At 33.8% G+C, this 26,255-nt stretch overlaps 5 protein-coding genes across 8 annotated transcripts in view; 1 reads left to right on the top strand and 4 right to left on the bottom strand.

The window, feature by feature from the left end:
- Positions 1-22,005, bottom strand: part of LOC127900224 (uncharacterized) — a 59,975-nt gene extending 37,970 nt beyond the window's left edge. The window contains exons 1-5 of one of the 3 annotated variants that reach the window (XR_008052224.1): positions 21,597-22,005; positions 21,056-21,360; positions 20,766-20,973; positions 19,990-20,572; positions 8,748-8,865 (exon numbers count right to left, since the gene is read on the bottom strand). Coding sequence is in view for 1 of the 3 variants with exons in the window: in XM_052434585.1 (XP_052290545.1) it covers positions 20,060-20,572; positions 20,766-20,973; positions 21,056-21,360; positions 21,597-21,845 (1,275 nt within the window). In the remaining 2 variants the exon portion in view is untranslated. Of the gene's footprint in view, positions 1-8,747; positions 8,866-19,919; positions 20,573-20,765; positions 20,974-21,055; positions 21,361-21,596 lie in introns of those variants that run through there. The other 2 variants (XR_008052223.1, XM_052434585.1) reach the window with 2 other exon arrangements.
- The window catches only part of LOC127900225 (uncharacterized), a 77,486-nt gene that overhangs the window by 37,970 nt on the left and 13,261 nt on the right, over positions 1-26,255 (bottom strand). Inside the window, exon 5 of one of the 2 annotated variants that reach the window (XR_008052226.1) lies at positions 8,748-8,865. The exons of the other annotated variant lie outside the window; for it this stretch is intronic. The gene's annotated coding sequence lies outside the window, so the exon portion shown is untranslated. Of the gene's footprint in view, positions 1-8,747; positions 8,866-26,255 lie in introns of those variants that run through there. 2 annotated transcript variants of the gene reach the window in all.
- LOC102612560 (uncharacterized) lies at positions 4,878-6,613 on the top strand. The gene is made up of 4 exons (XM_052434597.1): positions 4,878-5,170; positions 5,247-5,551; positions 5,633-5,843; positions 5,930-6,613. Exons 1-4 carry the CDS (start codon positions 4,922-4,924, stop codon positions 6,428-6,430), a joined length of 1,266 nt encoding a protein of 421 aa, XP_052290557.1. The 5' UTR covers positions 4,878-4,921; the 3' UTR covers positions 6,431-6,613.
- On the bottom strand, positions 8,748-10,989 carry LOC127900214 (uncharacterized). Its single transcript, XM_052434561.1, has 4 exons — positions 10,654-10,989; positions 9,948-10,252; positions 9,658-9,865; positions 8,748-9,457 (listed from the first exon to the last, which is right to left on the bottom strand). Exons 1-4 carry the CDS (start codon positions 10,900-10,902, stop codon positions 8,936-8,938), a joined length of 1,284 nt encoding a protein of 427 aa, XP_052290521.1. The 5' UTR covers positions 10,903-10,989; the 3' UTR covers positions 8,748-8,935.
- LOC127901262 (uncharacterized) lies at positions 17,923-18,468 on the bottom strand. Its single transcript, XM_052438220.1, has one exon. The coding sequence runs from the start codon at positions 18,466-18,468 to the stop codon at positions 17,923-17,925; it is 546 nt and encodes a 181-aa protein (XP_052294180.1).

The raw sequence follows: 26,255 nt of genomic DNA, 5'->3' as shown, positions 1-26,255 counted from the left end.
TGTAACTTATCACGTAAATTTCGCAATTTCGACGTCAAACATGAAACGGACGAGAATATTCGGGAATATTCTTTATTTTGGCTTTATTCAACACTTGCAACACCTTACGTCAAATATTAACTCCATCCGTCGAACATGCAACAACTGACGTTAAACATGAAACTTACAACACTTCACGCGAAATATGCAACTTATCACGTAAAGTTCGCAACTTCGACGTCAAACATGAAACGGACGAGAATACTCGGGAATATCCTTTATTTTGGCTTTATTCAAAACATGCAACACCTTACGTCAAATATGAACTCCATCCGTCGAACATGCAACAACTGACTTTAAACATGAAACTTGCAATACTTGACGAGAAATATGTAATTTATCACGTAAATTTCGCAACTTCGACGTCAAACATGAAACGGATGAGAATATTCTAGAATATTCTTTATTTTGACTTTATTCAACACTTGCAACAGCTTACGTCAAACATGCAACCGTGACGTCCGACATGCAACAACGGACGTTAAACATGAAACTTACAACACTTCACGCGAAATATGCAACTTATCACGTAAAGTTCGCAACTTCGACGTCAAACATGAAATAGACAAGAATACTCGGGAATATTCTTTTTTTTGGCTTTATTCAACACATGCAACAGCTTATGTCAAACATGCAACCGTGACGTCCGACATGCAACAACGGACGTTAAATATAAAACTTGCAACACTTCACGTGAAATATGCAACTTATCACGTAAAGTTCGCAACTTCGACGTCAAACATGAAACGGACGAGAATATTCGGGAATATTCTTTATTTTGGCTTTATTTAAGCCATGCAACATCTTATGTCAAACATGCAATCGAGATGTCAAACATGCAACAACTGACGTTAAACCTGAAATACTTATTTTTTCATTTTCAATTTCTTTATTTTTTGCCATTTTATTTCATTATATTATATTGTATTATAGGGTTTGTATTATATTATTTAATTTATTTATCTTTTGCTATTAATTATATTATAAAAAAATATTTTGACTTTTTTTAATTTTTTAATTTTTATATTGTATTTTCTATATATTTTTTTTAAAAAAATATAGTGCAACCAGTTTGTTAACTGGCTGCACCAAGTCTTTGGCAGCCAAAGACAGCCGGGCTCTCTTTTTGAGAGCCCGGCATGGTGCCGGCTACAATGCCCCCGGCATTGTAGCCAAACCCTATTCTAAGTATTTAATGCTATGAGGAGTCCTAATACTATATAATGAGGGCTGCCAAACACGCCCTTAGTGTTTGAACAAAGAAACAATTACATCTTATTTTTCATGCATCCTAATCTATAAATAAAAAAATTAAATTATGATTATTTCGGTCATTATATAACAAAACATCACATTCGCAATAAAATCTATCAAACACATGTAATTTTTTTTCAAACTCAAAGCAACTATAACAACACACTTTATTAAACACCAAGCTACTATTTTAATAAGTAGATTATTCATTCGCTTTATAGAAGCGGTTTATTTCACAAGTCATTGTTAGGAAATTGAGCTTCCTCCAAGATCACTTCAAGCAATTTATCAAGCAACAAATTAACAGAAAAATTAAATGGAGAATACACCAATCACATAACACAAGATTTATGTGGAAAACTCCAAATACGGAGAAAAACCACGGCCGTTGTCAAAAGATAATCAGAGGAAAAATATTCACTATGTGAAAAATTTTTACAACCACTTTCTCATAAATAATTTTCTCTCACCCAAGCCCCAAATACATGATTCTTACAAATATTCCCTAACAAAGCAAACCCGTAATACCCATATTGAGGAGTCAAATACTCCTTCAATATAACTACGTGCTTAAAAATATTTCTCTTTCTCAATTTCTTGCCAAAACTTGGATACCTAAATGACGGGGAGAACCCCTCTATTTATAGCCAAATTTTGGCTTCCTTTTCTTCCTCTTTTTCTTCTTTGCATGGGTGGCACCCACCCATTTTCCTTGTTCAATGATGGTGGCCGGCTCAGCCACCCACCGTCTTTGAATTCAAAGATGGTGGCTCAACTGCCCATCATTTTAACACTTTTTTTTAATCACATTTTCAACAGTCATCACAATCCCAAACTGGGCTGGCTAATGTAGGATTGTTGCGTAAGATGAGCAGATTATTTTCTAGAGGTAATAACTAAGGTTACAGGGATCCGTTTTAGGTATCTAATATACTGTTTCGAAGCCTGCAATGAGACAAACCAAACATAATAGCTCGCATAGTTCTGCCCTGTGATCGATTTAAAAGTGTTACTTCTTTCCTTATCATTTTTCAACATTAGGTTATTTTTCTATTTTTCCTATTAATTTTATGATTTTATCTTTTTTTTTAGATATTGGCTTTGGGTGCTGTTTATTTTGGTTTCTTTATTTAGATTATGAGATTTTATTATGGGAAATTATCATTTGTATACCCTTAGTGTACTCCATTATCAAAAATACTACAACACTTTGAGGGTATATCAATCGTCCACCTTAAGTTGACAAAATGTATCAGCCGACCACCAAATCGTTAATTGCCGTTTAAATATGATAACGTCAGAAGGGTAATCTGGTCTTTTCATATGATACAAGTGATAATTTAAGGGTATACAAGTGATAAAAAAAGAATTTAAGGGTATACAAGTGATAATTTTCAAGGGTAAAATCATCAATTCACTGTAATTCCGTTAAATTTCAAACAGAAATTAACGGTTTGGTGGTCGGCTAATACATTTCGTCAACTTAGGGTGGACGATTGATACACCCTCAAAGTATTGTAGTATTTTTTATAACAGAGCAAATATAGGGTATACGAGTGATAATTTCCCTTTTATTATAAAATGATATTTTAAATTTTTTTATTATGATAAATTCGTGATATTTATGATTATTATAACAGGAGCTCAAAACACTAGTTTTGTTCATTTAAACTTTTCTAACAAAACTTTTATTATTTAGAAACCTAATTTCTTCTATCAATCAACTTTTTATATTTCTGCGTCGTCATTGACTCTATGCTCTAGCTTTTAATAAAATTAAGTTGTTTCAAGTGGAGATTTACTAAAATATTTTAATTATTTGGTTGTCAATATGAACTTTTATTAAAAAATTTAAATTATAAAATTACTTTAATTGACCAATTTATTTAAAATCATACTATGAAAAGAATGGAATAAAAATGTAAAATAAATAAAAGGTATGTTAGATAATTGAACACTTGAAAAATGCTCTACAACTTTTGTTCCCAAAAACCCAAAATAACTTATTTAATTTACACTTTTATTGGTAGATGCAAAATAACTTATTTAATTCTCAAAAGCTCTCTATCCAAAATACTACCAAACAACAGTAAAAATTTTGAAAAAAACTTGTAAAAACTTTTAGTTATTAAATAAACCACAACAAACATATGCTAAATCTTATTTTTCGTACTTAATTTTACCAAAATTATTCATCCTTTTACCTTATTCCTTTTATTCATTTTTATCAAACTTTATTCTTGCACTTGATCCCCCTTACCCGCAAGAATTTTTTTTTTTTTTTTGATATACCGCAAGAATTTATTCTGAATGCAAGGGTTTGATAAACGTGATGTCTGAACGTAGAGATTTATTAGGCAAATTTCATATCGCCAGATTGAAAAATCTGACTTGAGAATTTATTTTGACTAGAAAGATTTCTTCAAGACCGTGAGATTTGAATTAAGCATTTTTTCGTTCTAACTTGGCTGCATATGACGGGACAAATTGCCTCCTTGAAAAATCAACTTCAATTAAGAAAGAATAAGACGTAATCATGTTATTGAGTTTGTAGAGTTTGAATTTAATTTAACTACTTTTGAGGCTGCGGCCTCCGGGTACATTCTAGACATTGGGTGACGCGAGATTTTAAAACTGTTTATTTATTCATCATGTGAGAGGGAAAATAGGATAATGGAATCCCTAATTAGCGATCATCGATATTGATGTTACGTCATCATGTGAGATAGAAACATTGTATCAAGACTTTGTAATTGCTGCGAACATATTTAATCATAATTTATTATCAGTTTTCAAATAAATAATAAAATAACAATGCGGTGAGACTAAGAAGAGTAAATTATATTCATTAGTTTATTTATTGGTGACATTAGCATTGATTTTACCAGTTACTAGAGATACAGTAGAAAGGGCATTTTCAACTATAAATTTTATAAAAAATCATCTGTGAAATCAAATGGGAGAACAATAGTTGAATGATAGATTTGTTATATACATAGAAAAAGACATATTTTGTAGTCTTGATAATGAGATTATTCTTTAATGTTTTTAACATATAAAACCAAGTTAAGAACAGTTATAAGTGTATTAAATTAAATATTTTAATAAATTTTTATTTTGATATATGTTATTTGTTAATTATTTTTTTAAAATTAAATTACTATTTAAACTTAGAGCCTGTTAAAAATAATTCCCGGCACCGCCTGTGTATGTGTGTGTGTATAGTACTAATCTAGTTTAGAATCCTGAATATTATTAAAATTCAAAAAGTTATTAAATGATTTTATAACATAATATCATTACATTGTTAAATCATATGGTCTAATAGTTTTCATGGTCATTACATTATTAAACCTTGTTCTTGAATTGGAATATATAACTTCAGATTGAAAAAAAATTCTAGAGTAGTGACTTGGTTCGAGATGTTAAATTTTATTAAAATCCGAGTCAAATTAACAATAGTATAAAAAAAATTTAAAATAATTATTTTTAAAAAATGTTCATATGATTGCCGGCTCATCCTGATTTATGAATTCAGAATGGGAAGTTTTCCCCTGTATATAAATATATCTTTGCGCGAGCGTCCCTTTGTGTCACACATACTGGTGTTTGAGAGGAAGAGAGAGACATGAGGGAGAGGATGCGGAAGCCAAAAGCTATAATAGTTGGGGGAAGCATAGCAGGGATATCATGCGCAAAAGCGCTTATTTTAGCAGGTTGGGATGTGGTGGTGATCGAGAAGACACGTGGACCTCCAACCGGAAACCCAACCGGCGCTGGAATCGCACTTCATCCATTGTCCCAGAAAATAGTTAAGTCATGGCTCCATCAACCTGATCTTCTTCACAACATCACCTTACCTCTCACCATTGATCAGGTAATGTATATATATACACAGAACTACTTTAATTTGACCTCTTGCGTTGACTTTTTTTATTTTTCTTTTTGTGCAGAATCGGGCAGTAGATAGGGAAAAGAACATCTGTCGGGTACTAGCTAGAGACGAAAATTTCAACTATTTACAGGCACATTGGACTGATCTTCATAGTCTTATATACAATACTCTGCCTCCGGAAATATTTTTTTGGGGTCACTTGTACCTCACTTTCTGCATTTCTCACGACAAATCAACTGTCAATGTCAAAGCTAAGAATCTTAAAACTGATGAGGTCATCGACATAGCTGGAGATTTGCTGGTTGCGGCTGACGGGAGCCGCTCATCAGTTCGCCAGACTTTTTTACCAGACTCTAAACTCAGGTTTCTGAACAAATTATATTATATTTTCATATTTTCTGTTGTCTTGAAATTTACGGTTTATTTTTCATTTCTGTTTTTCAGGTATACAGGTTACTGTGCTTGGAGGGGGGTTTTTGATTTTTCGGAAAATGAGAATTCAGAAACCATACAAGGCGTCCGGAAGGCATATCCTACGCTTGGGAATGGCGTGCACATGGACTTGGCCTCTGGAACTTACACCGTCCTTGATGAGCTTATGTACAAGAGGCTCAATTGGATTTGGTTTATCTCTCAACCTGAGCCTCAACCCAAGGTGATTGCCTAACTTGCTTCATTTTATCATTCATATACATACGTGTTAGCAGAGCTAGCTTTAATAAATTGATTAAGTAATTTCAGGGAGATTCAGCTACAATGAAAGTGAGCAGTGACATGATCAAGAAGATGCACCAAGAAGCAGAGAAGATTTGGGTTCCTGAGTTTGCAAGAGTAATAAAAGAAACAAAGGAGCCTTTCCTTAACCTTATATATGATTGTGACCCTTTGACACAATTATACTGGGACAATGTGGTCTTAATTGGAGATGCGGCTCATCCCATAACCCCTCACTGTGCAAGAAGCACAAACATGGCCATAGCTGATGCAGCAGTTTTAGGTAAATGCCTTGAGAGGTGGGGGCCAGAAAATTTACATTCAGCTCTGGAAGAACATCAATCTGTTAGGCTACCTGTCACTACCAAGCAAGTCCTGCATTCGCGGCGAGTGGGTCAAATAAAACTTGGCTTACCTACCCCTGATCGTGAGCCTTTTGATCCAAACACAGCAAGTCCTGAGGATTGTGAAATCCTGAAACAGAGAAGTTTACCCTTCTTCGACGACGTTCCCTCCATACTCGAATAATTAGTGCTACAGTTATTTCACTTGCACTTAGTCTCTTGATTAGAATAATTTATCTGCTTCCATTCGTCCTTTCAAATTACTTTTGCTTATGATCATTTCCATCTTGGTTCTGATTGGTTCAATAATTTTGTTGTACTTCGTTCACATGAATAAATGAAAAATCGTCTGCGCATTTTGTTAAAATTTGGAAGGGCAAATCTAAAAGTCAAATAATGGCTATGGATGGACGATTTCGTTCCATTTTCTTTTAGAATAGTATTGTCTTTAGCCCCTCATCATGAAATTGGGGTTGTCCGAGCTTATTATATACTTAGTAGTTTCAATACAATAAATATTCAAATTGACAAGAGACTCTCTCTTTGTAATACTCTTTTGTCACGTGATTGTTACCACTCATGGTCTCCACTCAGAAAAGTTTTAGAATATATAAAAAATATCATGTCTGTCATACAACAAGTAGTTGATGTTATGACATGTGTGCATTTATTTTTTAAAAATCTCCATACAAGTGGTGTGCATGCATTGGTCGATTGTATTATTTCAAATGTATTCTAGAATTCCTCCTCCACTCGTGCATAAATAGTCCAACAAATAATGGAATGCAAAAGGAAATTGAAGACATCCAATGCAACAGAATCACAGCGGAATCTGGCGGCTGACGAATCCTTAATTTCCAAAGCAATTAAAAGTAAAGAAATTGTTGCTAGCTAGTTGATTCATAATTGAAGTTGTGAGTTTGCAAGAGATTATTCTTTCATGAATAAAAAGATTCAGATACATAAATAAGTCCGTGAAAACCGCTGTCAGAGTAATTGTGGAATTGGAAGTTGGTGCAAACTGATATATTTAGAACAACAATAATCAGAATCTTAAATGGCTTCCTAATATCGAGAGGATTTCTAAACCATCTGAATAACCAATTAATCATGAGTATTTCTAGTCCGTGTAAAATTCATTTTCCTAAACAAATCTTTTATATTAACTCTTATAAATTCTTTTACGGAGACCACAATTCTTATTATTACAATTCTATAGAGGTGGTGAATTTCCTGGAAGCTGTAAACTTTCAGGAAAATTGTGAATTTTATTTAGCTTCTCCTTCACCTTGTTAAAACATGTCCCTAGAGGCTCTAGCAATGGCGGGAGTAGATTGTAACAAATGTAAAATCAACTTGAATGAGTGGAGCCATCGCATACCTTCGCATTTGTTGAGTAGTGGAAGAACTGAAGAACAGCAATATCGAAATTATTGTAGAGAGTTAGACATGGCCATAAGAGGAGTGAGTATGGGCAATCGTTTCGGCTCTCAACAGTATCATCCCTCCGAGAATAATAAAGATATGGAGGCAGCAGCATTGATTGAATGTGTAAAGGAAATCGTTTTATTCGTCTTTTGCAATTTCTTCCTTCAAGACAGAAGATAAGAAGCTCATGACAAGGAACTATCAAGCGTTATTGACGGAGAAAAAACCCATCACTTGAATTATTTCAAGTATTTTGTTACATTTCAATTTATTTCTAATATATTCTTCGTAATTAAGAAAAACTGGCATTTATTATTCGCATCCCTTTTAATTATATTTATTTCTCCATCCACTTCCGGAAAGATAAAATGCCTTCAACCATGCCCGCATTTATTTGCAAAGCAAAATAATGTCAACTAAATGCGCGAGAAAGGACTAGCATGTCTTAGTTCTCGCTTTAATTTGTCAAGATTTCACTCCTGCGCATTCGAGTGTCTTCTATCAACTTCAGTGTAAAAAAATTCTGTCATAGTTTAAGTAAAAGGGAATTTTCATTGTTTGTGTTTTTCATATTTTCTCTCAAAATCACTCACATTATCTCATCACTAGACAAGGACCAAACAAAAATATTGACCCACACACTTGTGATGGAAGATGATAGAAAAAATGTTTCATATCGCTAATATTAGTTACTAGATTAATAACGTAAGCCTAAGGCAACTCCTAATACATGAGCTAGTATTTGAGTACAAGTTCGACTCACCAACTTTTGTATGCACCACTTATAATAAAAATTCTAAATTTTTTCTTCAACGCGTTGATCACCATAGTAAAAGTTACTAACTCTCATGTTTAGCTTCATCGGTCGTCTTACATAAATTCTACCACATACCTTGCATAAATCTCAATCATGTCTTGTGCTTAAATAGCGTGCACTAACAAGCAGCAAAACATCCTCCTTCATGGAAATTGTTTTTGGGAAAAACAAATATGGATAGATCAATGACACAACACAAGGACAATCCCATCCTATCGTGGTGTCCTTTTTATAAGAAAATTAGAAAAGTTGGGTGTATTTCGATCAAGAATTTATTTTTATTTTGCTGAAGAAGTAGAGACACTGAATTAAGAGGCTTTCGTTATTACAGGAAGGAACATAAGTATAGCAGTTCTTTTACTCACACAATTGAGGTCAACCCTCTTATTTATAGGCAGCTATAGTTAGCATAATGAACAGACCAAGCCGTGGCCTTTGAAGTTATCAAGCAGAACGAAAAATTGAATCAAGAATCGGAGGAACAACGTCGAAAAGAGGCACTTTCATGTTAACGATGAATTCCAAGTCCTCTAGACTTGCTGTCTTTGGATCAAAAGGCCGCTCCCTTCCAGGAATACTTAACCCTTGTTTCATTTGACCCAATCGTCGCGAATGTAGAACTTGTGCTGAAGTTACAGGTTTCCTAATGGATTGATATTCTTCCAGAGCAGAGTATAAATGATCCGGCCCCCACTTCTCGAGGCATTTTCCTAACACTGCTGCATCTGTTATCGCCATGTTTGTGCTTCTGGCAGCGTGTGGAGTTGTCGGGTGAGCTGCATCTCCTGTTAGCACCACTCTGTCCCAGAAGATTTTCTCCAAAGGATCACGATCATATATAGCATTAAGGAAAGGATCCTTTGTTTCTTTGATCAATCTTGACAATTCAGGTAACCAAACCTGCTCTGCTCTTTGGTGCAACTCCTCGATCATGTCACTGCTTACTTTCACAGAAGTTGTATTTCCCTGCAGGGAATAAAATAATTTGTTTCCCAATGTCACGTCATACTGCATTGATAAACCGGAAAATTAAAATATAAAAAAAAAAAAAAATTGGATCCAGTGATGGTCTGAGCTTTGTTGATCGTTTGCAAAAATTAGATTTTAGCACCCAACCCAAACCCCCGAAAACAAAATAAAAAGATGAAACAAAAGTAAGCAGTTACCTTGAGCTCGGGCTCAGGTTGATTGACATACCAAACCCAATTGAACTTCTCTTTCTTAAGCTCAGTGACTATGATGTGAGATCCTGAACCAATATTCGTGTAAAAGCATTTCCCAATATCAGGATACGATTTTCGAAAGCCTAAGATGGTTTCTGAATTGTTTTCTGAAAAATTAAAAACACCTCTCCACGCACAGTATCCTGCGTACCTATTAAAAACACATTTAAATTTAAGAAACAAAATACTCAAAAATTAATTACTTTTATTGATATTCACAAGCAAGCACAAACCTCAATTTGAAGTCGGGTAGAATGCTCCGACCAATTGATGAGAGGATCCCATCTGCTCCAACGAGCAAATCTCCTACTATCTCGATTATTTCATCAGTCTCAAGATCCTTAGCTCTAACTTTGACAGTTAATTTGTCTTCAGAAATACAGAAAGAGAGGTACTGGTGACCCCATAAAAATATTTCAGGTGGCAGAGTATTGTATATAAGGCCATGAAGATCAGCCCAATATGCTGTCAGATATTTAGCGCCTTCTTCTCTTCCTATTACCCAGCTGATCTTCTTTTCCCCATCTGTTGCTAGGCTCTGCAATTAAATACAAATTGAAATTTTATCTATTCAACATATATAGATATTTTTTTCCCAATGAGATTCCATTCTAAATTGTACTTTGAGCAGAGCAAAATATACTGTTATCAAATCTTAACCATACACCATTGTATATACGCGTGTGCAACTAATATCTTTAAGAGATCAGTATAATTCAAAGTATACACGAGTCGCAGGGAAGTCGCCTTTGTTGGCAGAACTTGTGCCTCCCGGTTCGAGCCAGGACTTCTAGTGTGGGTTGTGGTACGGGCTTAAAGGTGCCTCCCACAGTTGAGGCCCTCCCCAGGATACCTCGTGGTTAAAACCAAAAAAAAAAAATTCAAAGCACTACTGGATTCTACTGGGAAAAAAGAAATTAAATATATTATATTATATACCTCAGTATTGGCGATAGGTAAAGTGTTGTTGTAAAGAAGTTCAGGTTCATGGAGCCATGACTGAACAATTTTCAGAGCCAATGGATCGAGTCCGAGGCCAGCACCGGTTGGGTTTTGGGTTGGGGGTCCACGAGTTTTCTCAATCACAACAACATCCCATCCTGCTGAAATAAGTGCTTTTGCGCATGATTCCCCAGCAATACTTCCTCCAACTACAATAGCTTTTGGCTTCTGCTTCTTCATATTCATCTCTCTTGTTTCCAAGTAAAAACTGAAGAAATTATATTGTTGTATTCAGCACAATTTTTTTTTTTCTTTTGGCTTGGGTTGGTGGCTTTTTATATAAGAATCGTTATACATTTATTTATGCTGTTTAGCCAGTCATTAACGGTCAAGTCAAGAACGGGTTTATGACTCCACTCGAATTGCTCCCGTCAAAGTTTTTTGTCAAGAAATATCTGCCGCACGATTTTGCACATGAATGTCAATATCATGTAGGAATATTTCATTCCTATTTTATAAAGTTATTGTCCAATAGTTTAGGAAGTATTCACTTATTCTCCTTTAATATTATTAACCCTTTCAACGGCTACTTTGTCTTTATTTTGTATAAATAATTCTGTAAATTTCATTAAAAATACAGAACAAGAATTATATTCTTCATACAATTTCTTTCAGTGCAGTGATTTTATCATTATCAAACATGCACTTGTAAAAAGTAATTAAATCAGTAAATTCTTAACTCGCTATGGGTTTTTTATTTTTAAAAAAAAATTCACCTGCTGTAGGTTTTAACAATTACTAAATCCTCGCGTAACCTGCAATGGATTTTTACTTCACAAATATTAAAACAATACTTTTAAAAACACAAAAAATAAATTAAATTATATAAGTCAAACTATAAATTTATAATAGGAGCTTAAAACTCTACATATAATACCCATTTCTAAATTTTATCAATATAAATGAGAAATTAAAGTTTTAACATTAAAATAAATACACAAATATGTCAATCTAGTATAAAATATTTCTGTTGATCAATAAGATCAATACCTTACTTCATCTTTTTAATCAAAACATAAGTATTGTCAATAACATTAACAAGTAAATTTTAGACAATTAATTATGTAAATAAATACCTAAAGTTTAGTAAGCAATCATTAAGTTCACAGCTATTAATTTTTTGTTTTATAATTACAAAATTTTTACGACAGTTGTAACTTAAAAGGTATAATACTTCGATTCCAAACAGGACCTAGGTTACAAAGTTATGCCAAGTGGTGAGCGAATGGTCCATGTTATTAACTAAAACAAGATTAAATGTGAAAATTATTTGTTTTAATTAGTGTTAAAAAAATGTAATTTATTATTTTTAAGATATTTTAATATTTATTTAAAAAGTAAAAATTTTATGAGCATAAATATAAAAGTATTGAGTTATTAGATATTTATTGATTGCAAAAAATAACTTAGTAGTTATATATATATATATATATATATAAAATACAAAACTAATATTGTCAATACAAAAGTTAAGACGTAAAATAAAAATGTGAAACCAATGGTACCCTCATTGATGTAGCCATGAGAGAGAAAACGCGATGCATGCACTTCGGGACTGTTTTGTTGCAAAGAGAATATGGAATTGTTTAATTCCGGTCAACTTCAGACATCATTTTTTCTTCTTTAATATTCGTGATTGGCTCTGTTTCAACTTGGGAAAGACTGGTATCAATGAAGTGGGAGATGAATGGGCATGTTTATTTGGAGCGGCTATCTGGAAAATTTGGTTTTGGCGTAATCAATTTCTTTTCTCACAAAAATCCCCTTGCTGCACTCATGTTGTTTTGGCGTAATCAATTTAGAGTGGCTATCTGGAAAATTTGGTTTTGGCGTAATCAATTTGGAGTGGCTATCTGGAAAATTTGGTTTTGGCATAATCAATTTCTTTTCTCACAAAAATCCCCTTGCTGCACTCATGTTGTTGCTGAAATTAAATCTTGGGCTCAGGACATTCAAAATGCACGATCAACTCTTAGTTTCGGTCAGAGTAATAAGATCATCAAATATGTTAGATGGCAAGCTCCCCCTGAATCTTTTTTCAAATTAAATACTGATGGATCACGATTAAAGAATGGTCTAGCCAGCGCTGGGGGCTTGGTGAGGGATTGCTCTGGAAAGTGGCAGTTTGGCTTTGGCATGAACATTGGATTTGGATCGGTGACTACTGCAGAACTTTGGGGTCTTTTTCAAGGACTTAATATTGCTTGGGACCGTGGCATTCGTTATTTAATTGCAGAGGTGGATAGCCAATGTGTTTCCCAACTTATTTCCTCTACTAGTTTGATGCCTAATGCAATATTTTTTCTCTCATAACTGCCATAAAGGAACTGATAAATAGACAATGGCTCATTACTATAAAGTATATATATCGGGAAGCCAATTTTGTTGTACATTCCATGGCGAAACTTGCTGGTTCCTTACCCCTTAGACTTCATGTCTTTGAAAACCCCCCCGAGCGTCTTGGTTATTAGTTATGTAATGATATATATGGAACCTCTATTCCCCGTTCTGTTTTAGCCTAGTTTTACTAGACTCCAATGTATCAAAAAAAAAAAGGGAAGTCCATTTCCAATTAAGTGATCTAAAACTAGGGCCACATACAAACTGCAATGTATTAAATGACGAAACACACTACAATAAAGTGTGTGGTCTTTGTTTAGTAATCACTAATCAGATCAAATTAAGGGAGACTCTAATCTATTTTTCCTCGTTTAATAGGGTAAAAAGCTATTCATTTAGGAAGAATGAAGTGGTGGGCCAAATTTCGTCTATTTATCTTCCTTTCACACCCTCATTTTGGCTAGAAATTTGTTCTGGTAAGAAAATAGATGAGAAACTTGTGCATGAGACTCCTGCCCTACCGGAATCAATAGATATATTCTTCAAATTTGTTTATTTTGAATACAGGGCATGGCTCTACAAATCACCATCATTCTTAAAGGAACGAAGATAAATTGGTACTAAAAAGCCTGTGGGTCTAAAATCTTAGCAAATCTTTATCTTTGGGCAATTGCTAAGTTCTAGCTTCAAATTTTGATAACAATCCAGTAACGTATCGTCTCGCTCTTCGTTTTCATAATTTGGGTATTTGGTTTTAGCAGGTACCAAGGGCGGAGGTAAGAGGAGGCTAAGGTTTTTTTTTTTTTAATAATAATAGTTAATTGTAAACCTACTCTTATTAAATCTTATCGTAAAAAAATAAAGATACAACTAAGAATTACAGTCAAATTCTATTTTCTTAAAGTTACAAAACTCACTCAACTCCCTAACTAATTGATCCAAAACCCAAATTCCCCAAAACTCAACTGATCAGGTCATTAAGTAGCTACCTCATAAGTGATGCCCAACCGTTGCAGCACCCTCATGCTCAGTCTCTCGCCGCACTGGAAGTCCCAAATTCCCCATCTTTCCATGCACCGCCTGGTATGGTGGTTCCTCACCATAAAAGATAAATATCAATTTAAATTAGAAAACTAATAATTAAAATAAATTAGATGGCCACATTATACACGTTTTTGAAAACGTGTCTAACATTCTCCCACTTGGTCATCTAACACTCACAATATCTCTCTTTAAACAAAATTAACCGTATACTCAAACCAGAAGTTGAAAACATGAATCATGGCGACAAGACCTTTAAAATAAAGTATTGTCTTCCATGTATCACAATGTAATTTTCTCCTAGAAAGAATACTTTATGTGGTATATGCTTTATAAATGAGCTTCCAAACGCTCATTTTGGGTCCTCACTGAATTCAAATATCTATATTGTCATTCTCCAAACAAAATGTATACAAACTATCAGAGATGACATATTTTGAAAACTTTTGGAGTAAATTGAACAAATTGCAATAAAAGGGTATCTCAATTACATTAATATGATCATATAACTGAAGTGAGTCCCATACGTACTACATGTTCTTTATACAAACTTGGTGGCAATCCTTTCGTCAAAGGATCCGCAATCATCACTTTGGTGTTGATGTGTTGTATAACCACCTTTTATGAATTAACATGTTCCCTAATAGCTAAGTACTTAATGTCGATATGCTTGCTTCGACTTCCACTTTTGTTATTCTTAGCTAAAAACACTGCAGCAGAATTATCACAATAAATCTTCAGTAGTCTAGAAATAGAATCAACAATCTCTAGTCCAGAAATAAAACTCCTCAGCCAAATAACCTATGTCGTCGCTTCAAAACAAGATACAAACTCTGCCTCTGTAGTTGAAGCAGCAATAAGTGATTGTTTTGCACTTCTCCAAGAAATGGCTCCTTCTGCTAGCAAGAAGACATATCCCGAAGTTCACTTTCTAGTGTCAGAACAGCCAGCAAAATCAGAGTCTGAATACCCAATCACTTCCAATTGATTAGATCTTCTATACGTAAGCATATAGTATTTTGTCCCTTGAAGATATCACAATGCTTTCTTTGCAGCTCTCCAGTGATCCAAACCTGGATTACTCTGGTATCTTCCTAACATCCCTACTACATATGCAATGTCAGGTCTTGTACAGACCTGAGCATACATTAAGCTTCCAACTACTGAAGCGTAAGGAATATTAGTCATCTGTTCCCTTTGCAACTTATTCTCTGGGCATTGTTTCAGACTGAATTTGTCACCTTTGACAATAGGTGCCACACTACGTGAACAATCCTTCATACGAAATCTCTCTAGTACCTTATTGATATAGGTTTCTTGAGATAGTCCTAAAATGCCTTGGGATCTATCTCTTTGAATTTTTATGCCAATGACATAAGAAGCTTCACCCATATCTTTCATGTCAAACTGTTGTGAGAGAAATCGTTTAACCTCATGAAGCACGCCCAAATCACTTGATGCAAGTAAAATATCAGCTACATATAGGACTAAAAAGATAATTTTGCTCCCACTGATCTTATGGTAAATACATTGATCCATAATGTTCTCCGTGAAACCAAATGAAGAAATTACATTATGGAATTTTAAATACCATTGTCCAGAAGCCTGTTTTAATCCATAAATAGATTTCTTGAGTTTACAGACCAAGTGATCATTTCCCTCTGAGATGAACCCTTCAGGTTGTCTCATATGAACCTCTTCCTCTAAATCTCCATTGAGGAACGTTGTTTTCACATCCATTTGATGTAGCTCCATGTCAAAATGGGCTACTAATGTCATGATTATCCTAAAAGAATCCTTCTTAGAAACTGGAGAAAATGTGTCATGATAATTAATTCGTTCTTGTTGAGTGAATCCTTTGGCTACAAGTCTTGCTTTATATCTTTCAATATTGCCTAAAGAATCTCTTTTGATTTTGAAAACCCATTTACAACCAATATCTTTTGCTTCTTTAGGTAATTCAACAAGATCCCAAACTTGGTTATTAGTCATAGAATCCATCTCATCCTTCATGGCATTGTACCATAAAATGGATTTACTACTACACGTAGCTTGTAAAAATGAGGTAGGGTCATCTTCAGCACCAATATTAACATCAGATTCTTGTAGATACACCACATAATCATAAGGAATTGCTGGTTTCTTTGTCCTTGTGGATCTCCTTAATGTTATATCAACATCCTCTTGAGGAGGCTGCTGAATAACTAGATCTTCAGGAACATTCTCTTCATGATGAGGCTCTTCAGTGGCTGGTTATGGAAATTGTTGAACTACAACCAAATAATCTGAAGTATCAGGAGTAGTTTTTGAACTTTGATCTTCCTCAAAAACTATGTTTCAAGGTTGACTACTCCTATTAATCCCATCATTCTCTATAAACCTAGCATTCTTGGCTTCTACAATTTTAAAAGCATGGGATGGACAATAAAATCTATATCCCTTAGACCTTTCTGTATAGCCAATGAAAAACCCACTGACTGTCCTTGGGTCTAACTTTTTCTCTTGTGGATTGTAAACCTTAACTTCAGCGGGACAACCTCATTCTCGTATATGTCTTAAACTAGGCTTCCAACCTTTCCATAACTCAAAAGGAGTTTTAGGAACAGCCTTAGTTGAAACTCTATTTAATACATATACAGCAGTTTTTAAGGCTTCACTCCACAAGGATAATGGGAGATTGGAGTTGCTAATCATACTCCGAACTATGTCCATTAATGTTCGGTTTCGTCTTTCAGCTACGCCATTCTGATATGGTGAGCCTGACATTGTATATTGAGTAACAATACCATTTTCTTCAAGAAACCTAGCAAAAGGACCTGGTTTTTGCTCTGATCCCGTGTATCGACCATAATATTCTCCACCTCTATATGATCTCACGATTTTGATTGGTTTCCCTAATTGTTTCTCTACTTATGCTTTATATACTTTAAAAGCATCCAATGCTTCACCCTTATCATAAAGCAAGTAGAGATACATGTATCGTGAATAATCATCAATAAAGGAGATGAAATATCTCTGACCATTTAAGCACACTTCTGAAAATGAGCCACAAATGTCAGTGTGTACGATTTCTAAAATATCTGAACTCCTCCTTGCACCTTTCTTGGTCTTATTGGTCTGCTTTCCCTTAATGCAGTCCACACAAGTACCAAAATCAGTAAAGTCAAGAGCCTCAAGTGCTCCATCATTTACTAACCTCTTAATTCTCTCAATGGTGATATGACCTAATCTCCCGTGCCACAACATGGAGGATTGCTCATTTAAGGCACTTCTCTTAACACCAATATTACCATGCATAGTCATAAGGTTAAAATCAAAAGTGGGGTTTAAATGAAGTTTAAACATACCATCATCTAAGATTCCATCACCAACAATAACAGAATCTTTTAACAAGTGAAAAATTGTCCCAAGAAAATCAAAACCAAAACCAAAAGGTAAAAGTCTTGAAACTGAAACAAGGTTTCTAGAAAATGATGGAATGTAAAAGGTTTTATCAAGGTCTAGAACAAAGCCAGAATTAAGGACAAGTCTGTAGGTCCTGACAACTTCAACACGTGAAGGCATCTTGTTTCCTGAATAGATGGCTCGTTCACTTTCCATCGGTTTCCTGTGGTTTAGGAAGCCCTGCATGGTATTGGAGATATGGATTGTAGAACCAGAGTCAATCCACCAAGTGTTATGAGAAACATGAACCATATTAGATTCGTAACACACAAGAGAGATAAGATTACCTTTCTTTTCAAGCCAATTCATATATTTAGGGCAAGCTTTCTTCATGTGTCCTCTCTTCTTGCAGAAAAAACACTTGATAACGTTCTTATTAACCTATTTAAGAGGCGCTTTGCCTTTTCCTTTACCCTTCTTGTCAAATTGCTTTCCAGCAGTCACTGTATGGGCACTTTCCATTGTCTCTTGATTCAACCTCCCTTCCTCTTGCACACATAAGGTCAAGAGTTCATTAATTGACCACTTTTCCTTATGTGTGTTATAAGAAATCTTAAAAGGTCCATAATCTTGAGGGAGTGAGTTGAGAATAAAGTGAACCAAAAATGACTTAGAAATCTCAATTTCTAGTGACTTGAGTCGAGCAGCAATATCCCTCATTTCCATAATGTGCTCACGCACTCCTTTGGTGCCAGTAAACTTCATGGATGACAATTTACTCATTAAGGTGCTTGTCATAGCCTTGTCAGATGTCTCAAATTGTTGCTCTATGGCATTGAGATAATCGTTCACCTTATCACAATCTGGAATAGAGCCACGAATGCTTTTCCCAACATGAGCCTTAATGAGCATCATGCTCAATCGATTGGATCGCTCCCATCGTTCATATGATGCTTTCTCTCGTGGGGTACTTAATTCCGTAGGCATTGGTGGCTCATCCACTCAAGGTCATTACACCCTAACGTTAGGAGAATTCTCTCCTTCCATTCATTAAAATTGTCACCACTCAGAAAAGGGATTCGAGAAGTATCACTATTTGGAACAGACAAAGATTGAATAGCTACAAAAACAAACAAAGTACAAGCTTACAAAACATTTCCATGGATTTATATCATCAAAGTACATGCCAAGGTTACCGAATATAATTTTAAGACACCCAACAATTCTTCACAGAACCAATAGCATGGAAATATGACATTTGTCATGTATCAGGTTTCCAATCGTAATATTATGCTAGTTAACAAATACAGGTGTCCTTTATCATTATTAATGCAATCCAAGAATACAACAAATATATTATATTCAATCATGCATGCATTTATTTACATATTATAATGTCACTAAAACTTAACCGAAAACCGAATGTAGACTACTGAATTAATTGAATTTATATAATAACATGCTAGAGTCAAACGAAATAATTAATTCTACTTATATCAATTCTGCAGACAAGTCTCAAATAACCATTATTGCATAATTCCATTCATGTATTCCGTATGAAAAGACAACGGAAAAATTTTAGGCTATCCTGAAACTATATATATATCACATAATATCACAAACTCATATTCATATGTTATATCACGCATGCGAAACAATTATTCATATAATAATCAATCATGCTTTAAATTATTCAGATTCTAACATATAAGAATCGATAACTAGACGAGAACCATGGCTCTGATACCAACTAAAAGACTATATTCATCATGCGCCAAGTTAGAAAACTTACCTCCTGCCATAGTTATCAGATTCAATTGTACACAACCTTTCTACTAGAATGCAAACAAAACCAACGCAAACAAGCGATGCTTTGTACTCAGAATTTTCTAGTCTATCCAACACTTAATTCCTGAGAGTAGATGGTATACACAAGCTCTGTTGTTAGACCAGGGACCTTGAAAAAAACGTGACCGTCAGTCATCTCCCATCAAGATGACATGTTTAAATAAAAGAGGAAGTTATGAGCCGTTATCCCCTTGATTTTAGTAAACCACCCGTAATGTGTATGAGAGATATTAGGAAGAGGTGTTTTATCTTTATTCAAATTTTAAACCAAACCCAACGTTTTAAAAGTAAACTAAATAAAGATAAATATCAATTTAAATTAGAAAACTAATAATTAAAATAAATTAGATGGCCACATTATACACGTTTTTGAAAACGTGTCTAACACACCAGTCATTTTGTATATTAAACTTTATTATAAATGAAAAATAAACATTACGTGCCATTTATTTATATTTTTTTATTTGATAATTTATTTATATTTGTCTTTCTTTTTTTATTGACAGTAGCATGTATATTTGATAATCTCTCCTAACTTGTTTTCGATCAAGAATTTATTTTTATTTTGCTGAAGAAGTAGAGACACTGAATTAAGTAAGAGGCTTTCGTTATTACAGGAAGGAACATAAGTATAGCAGTTCTTTTACTCACACAATTGAGGTCAACCCTCTTATTTATAGGCAGCTATAGTTAGCATAATGAACAGACCAAGCCGTGTCCTTTGAAGTTATCAAGCAGAACGAAAAATTGAATCAAGAATCGGAGGAACAACGTCGAAAGGAGGCACAACGATGAATTCCGAGTCCTCTAGACTTGCTGTCTTTGGATCAAAAGGCCGCTCCCTTCCAGGAATACTTAACCCTTGTTTCATTTGACCCAATCGTCGCGAATGTAGAACTTGTGCTGAAGTTACAGGTTTCCTAATGGATTGATATTCTTCCAGAGCAGAGTATAAATGATCCGGCCCCCTCTTCTCGAGGCATTTTCCTAACACTGCTGCATCTATTATCGCCATGTTTGTACTTCTGGCAGAGTGTGGAGTTGTCGGGTGAGCTGCATCTCCTGTTAGCACCACTCTGTCCCAGATGATTTTCTCCAAAGGATCGCAATCATATATAGCATTAAGGAAAGGATCTTTTGTTTCTTTGATCATTCTTGACAATTCAGGTAACCAAACCTGCTCTGCTCTTTGGTGCAACTCCTCGATCATGTCACTGCTTACTTTCACAGAAGTTGTATTTCCCTGCAGAGAATAAAATAATTTGTTTCCCAATGTCACGTCATAATGCATTGATAAACCGGAAAATTAAAATTAAAAAAAAATTGGATCCAGTGATGGTCTGAGCTGTGTTGATCGTTTGCAAAAATTAGATTTTAGCACTCAACCCAAAACCCCGAAAACAAAATAAAAAGATGAAACAAAAGTAAGCGGTTACCTTGAGCTCGGGCTCAGGTTGATTGACATACCAACCCCAATTGAACTTCTCTTTCTTAAGCTCAGTGACTACGATGTGAGATCCAGAACCAATATTCGTGTAAAGGCATTTCCCAATATCAGGATACGATTTTCGAATGCCTAAGATGGTTTCTGAATCGTTTTCTGAAAAATTAAAAACACCTCTCCACGCACAGTATCCTGTGTACCTATTAAAAACACATTGAAATTTATGAAACAAAATACTCAAAAATTAATTACTTTTATTGATATTCACAAGCAAGCACAAACCTCAATTTGAAGTCAGGTAGAATGCTCCGACCAATTGATGAGAGGATCCCATCTGCTCCGACGAGCAAATCTCCTACTATCTCGATTATTTCATCAGTCTCAAGATCCTTAGCTCTAACTTTGACAGTTAATTTGTCTTCAGAAATACAGAAAGAGAGGTACTGGTGACCCCATAAAAATATTTCAGGTGGCAGAGTATTGTATATAAGGCCATGAAGATCAGCCCAATATGCTGTCAGATATTTAGCGCCTCCTTCTCTTCCTATTACCCAGCTGATCTTCTTTTCCCCATCTGTTGCTAGGTTCTGCAATTAAATACAAATTGAAATTTTATCTATTCAACATATATAGATATTTTTTTCCCAATGAGATTCCATTCTAAATTGTACTTTGAGCAGAGCAAAATATACTGTTATCAAATCTTAACCATACACCATTGTATATACGCGTGTGCAACTAATATCTTTAAGAGATCAGTATAATTCAAAGCACTACTGGATTCTACTGGGAAAAAAAAAATTAAATATATTATATTAAATACCTCAGTAATGGTGACAGGTAAAGTGTTGTTGTAAAGAAGTTCAGGTTCATGGAGCCATGACTGAACAATTTTCTGAGCCAATGGATCGAGTCCAAGGCCAGCACCGGTTGGGTTTTGGGTTGGGGGTCCACGAGTTTTCTCAATCACAAAAACATCCCAGCCTGCTGAAACAAGTGCTTTTGCGCATGATTCCCCAGCAATGCTTCCTCCAACTACAATAGCTTTTGGCTTCTGCTTCTTCATATTCATCTCTCTTGTTTCCAAGTAAATATAACTGAAGAAATTATATTGTTGTATTCAGCACAATTTTTTTTTTTCTTTTGGCTTGGGGTGGTGGCTTTTTATATAAGAATCGTTATACATTTATTTATGCTGTTTAGCTAGCCTAGCAGTATGGATGGGTTATGGGTACCACTTGTTAAGCAAGCTGACCAAGATTACCAAAACGAAAGTCATTAACGGTCAAGTCGGGTTTATCACTCCACACGTGACACGACTTGCTCACATCAAAGTTATTTGTCAAGGAATATCTCCGGCACGATTTTTGCACTTGAATGTCAATATCATGTAGGAATATTTCATTCCTATTGTATAAAGATATTGTGCAATAGTTTAGGAAGTATTCACTTATTCTCCTTTAATATTATTAAACCTTTTAACGGCTACTTTGTCTTTATTTTGTATAAATAATTCTGTAAATTTCATTAAAAATACAGAACAAGAATTATATTCTTCATACAATTTCTTTCAGTGCAGTGATTTTATCATTATCAAACATGCACTTGTAAAAAGTAATTAAATCAGTAAATTCTTAACTCGCTATGGGTTTTTATTTTTAAAAAAAATTCACCTGCTGTAGGTTTCTAAATCCTCGCGTAACCTGCAATGGATTTTTAATTCACAAATATTAAAACAATACTTTTAAAAACACAAAAAATAAATTAAATTATATAAGTCAAACTATAAATTTCTAATAGGAGCTTAAAAATCTACATATAATACCCATTTCTAAATTTTATCAGTATAAATGAGAAATTAAAGTTTTAACATTAAAATAAATACACAAATATGTCAATCTAGTATAAAATATTTTTGTTGATCAATAAGATCAATACCTTACTTCATCTTTTTAATCAATACATAAGTATTGTCAATAACATTAACAAGTAAATTTTAGACAATTAAATAAGTAAATAAATACCTAAAGTTTAGTAAGCAATCATTAAGTTCACAGCTATTAATTTTTTGTTTTATAATTACAAAATTTTTACGACAGTTGTAACTTAAAAGGTATAATACTTCGATTCCAAACAAGACCTAGGTTACAAAGTTATGCCAAGTGGTGAGCGAATGGTCCATGTTATTAACTAAAACAAGATTAAATGTGAAAATTATTTGTTTTAATTAGTGTTAAAAAAATGTAATTTATTTTTTTAAGATATTTTAGTATTTATTTAAAAAGTAAAAATTTTATGAGCATAAATATAAAAGTATTGAGTTATTAGATATTTATTGATTGCAAAAAATAACTTAGTAGTTATATATATATATATATATATATATATATATATATATATATATATATAATACAAAACTAATACTGTCAATACAAAAGTTAAGACGTAAAATAAAAATGTGAAACCAATGGTACCCTCATTGATGTAGCATAATTATATATTGACATGTGTTAATATATTATTTATCATAATCATTTCACCACCACGTAATAATTTCTACAAGAGTCAATTTTAAACATATTTCACAGGATTCAAACTTTGTGTTTGTGGTATATTGACATATTATCTTGTGAGAAATTCTAGAGTATAATATAGGTGCTACATATAACTAATACATGTATGATATGTATAGTTTAATTAAATATAACTATTAATTACATGATAATTTTTTAAAAATAAATACACATATAGCGTATATATATTAATTGAGTGTAGTACTTTTGGTATACCGTAAAATCTCTGCTAACTTGTTTTCTTTGTCTTCTTTGGTGGGCTATTGCCATTTAATTGACATCATTTATTCATCTATTCTAGAACTTGGACTCCATCTGTTGGAGTCTTATAGGATGTGCTTTTGAAAAATAATTAAGGAAGTGCCTTTCCAATTAAGTGATCTAAAACTAGGGCCACATACAAACTTCAATGTATTAAATGACGAAACACAATACAATAAAGTCTGGGGTCTTTATTTCGTAATCACTAATCAGATCAAATTAAGGGAGAATCTAATCCATTTTTCCTCGTTTAATAGGGTAAAAAGCTATTCATTTAGGAAGAATGAAGTGGTGGGCCAAATTTCGTCTCTTTATCTTCCTTTCACGCCCTCATTTTGACTAGAAATTTGTTCTGGTAAGAAAATAGATGAGAAACTTGTGCATGAGACTCCTGCCCTACCGGAATCAATAGATATATTCTTCAAATTTGTTTATTTTGAATACAGGGCATGGCTCTACAAATCACCATCATTCTTAAAGGAACGAAGATAAATTGGTACTAAAAAGTCTGTGGGTCTTAAAATCTTAGCAAATCTTTATCTTTGGGCAATTGCTAAGTTCTAGCTTCAAATTTTGATGACAATCCAGTAACATATCGTCTCGCTCTTCGTTTTCATAATTTGGGTATTTGGTTTTAGCAGGTACCAAGGGCGGAGGTAAGAGGAGGCTAAGGTTTTTTTTTTTTTAAATAATAATAGTTAATTGTAAATTTACTCTTATTAAAACTTATCGTAAAAAAATAAAGATATAACTAATAATTACAGTCAAATTCTATTTTCTTAAAGTTACAAAACTCACTCAACTCCCTAACTAATTGATCCAAAATCCAAATTCTCCAAAACTCAACTGATCAGGTCATTAAGTAGCTACCTCATAAGTGATGCCCAGCCGCTGCAGCACCCTCATGCTCAGTCTCTCGCCGCACCGGAAGTCCCAAATTCCCCATCTTTCCATGCACCGCCCGGTATGGTGGTACCTCACCAGTCATTTTGTATATTAACTTTATTATAAATGAAAATGATGGCTTACAATGCTGATTCATCTTCTTAAAATTATAAAACAATTGATATAATAACAAAGAAAGACTCATCCTCAATTATTTTTTTACAGCCGTTAAATTTTCAGGCTGAATCTGGAAAACTTTTGGAAACGATAATTGCCTGACAGTTGGGGAGGCGTCGTCAACCCCAAACATTACCAGTCATAATTTAAAAAAAATGAATGATTGATTCAGCATCATTGCTAAAGTTTCTGTCTTTCTTCTTAATCAATTTTTGGAATTCATAATCATGTCAAAGTTGAATTCTTAAAACTAACGGTACGTGAAAATCTATGGGAAATTTATATAACTAGCTCAAATATTTCAAATTGGTCCTTTAATTTTTTTCTATTATAACTAGCTAACCAACTAACTTTTAGTTTTTATGCGAAGATACTCTTACCACTCTCAACAAATCATTAAATTTGATATTTGATATTTTAAATGTCATTCTCTAGTTTATTCAAAACAAATAATTAAACAAAATAATGTTATTCGATCAGTAATTATAAAAATTAAAATAAAAATAAGAATCAGCGCAGGCATCTCACATTTCACCGTGACTGGTGGCGAAGTTTTGGTTGGTGCTGTTGAGCTATCTGTATTGTATTATTATTATTATGAAATGGGCAACTTATGGATGAGCAGCATTGATTGAATGTGTAAAGGAAATCGTTTTATTCGTCTTTTGCAATTTCTTCCTTCAAGACAGAAGATAAGAAGCTCATGACAAGGAACTATCAAGCGTTATTGACGGAGAAAAAACCCATCACTTGAATTATTTCAAGTATTTTGTTACATTTCAATTTATTTCTAATATATTCTTCGTAATTAAGAAAAACTGGCATTTATTATTCGCATCCCTTTTAATTATATTTATTTCTCCATCCACTTCCGGAAAGATAAAATGCCTTCAACCATGCCCGCATTTATTTGCAAAGCAAAATAATGTCAACTAAATGCGCGAGAAAGGACTAGCATGTCTTAGTTCTCGCTTTAATTTGTCAAGATTTCACTCCTGCGCATTCGAGTGTCTTCTATCAACTTCAGTGTAAAAAAATTCTGTCATAGTTTAAGTAAAAGGGAATTTTCATTGTTTGTGTTTTTCATATTTTCTCTCAAAATCACTCACATTATCTCATCACTAGACAAGGACCAAACAAAAATATTGACCCACACACTTGTGATGGAAGATGATAGAAAAAATGTTTCATATCGCTAATATTAGTTACTAGATTAATAACGTAAGCCTAAGGCAACTCCTAATACATGAGCTAGTATTTGAGTACAAGTTCGACTCACCAACTTTTGTATGCACCACTTATAATAAAAATTCTAAATTTTTTCTTCAACGCGTTGATCACCATAGTAAAAGTTACTAACTCTCATGTTTAGCTTCATCGGTCGTCTTACATAAATTCTACCACATACCTTGCATAAATCTCAATCATGTCTTGTGCTTAAATAGCGTGCACTAACAAGCAGCAAAACATCCTCCTTCATGGAAATTGTTTTTGGGAAAAACAAATATGGATAGATCAATGACACAACACAAGGACAATCCCATCCTATCGTGGTGTCCTTTTTATAAGAAAATTAGAAAAGTTGG

The sequence above is a fragment of the Citrus sinensis genome, chromosome 1 (genome assembly GCF_022201045.2).
Source record: "Citrus sinensis cultivar Valencia sweet orange chromosome 1, DVS_A1.0, whole genome shotgun sequence".
Lineage (NCBI taxonomy): Eukaryota > Viridiplantae > Streptophyta > Magnoliopsida > Sapindales > Rutaceae > Citrus > Citrus sinensis.
Note: the sequence above shows the minus strand (reverse complement) of the source record. Positions and strands in the feature narration are given on the sequence as shown.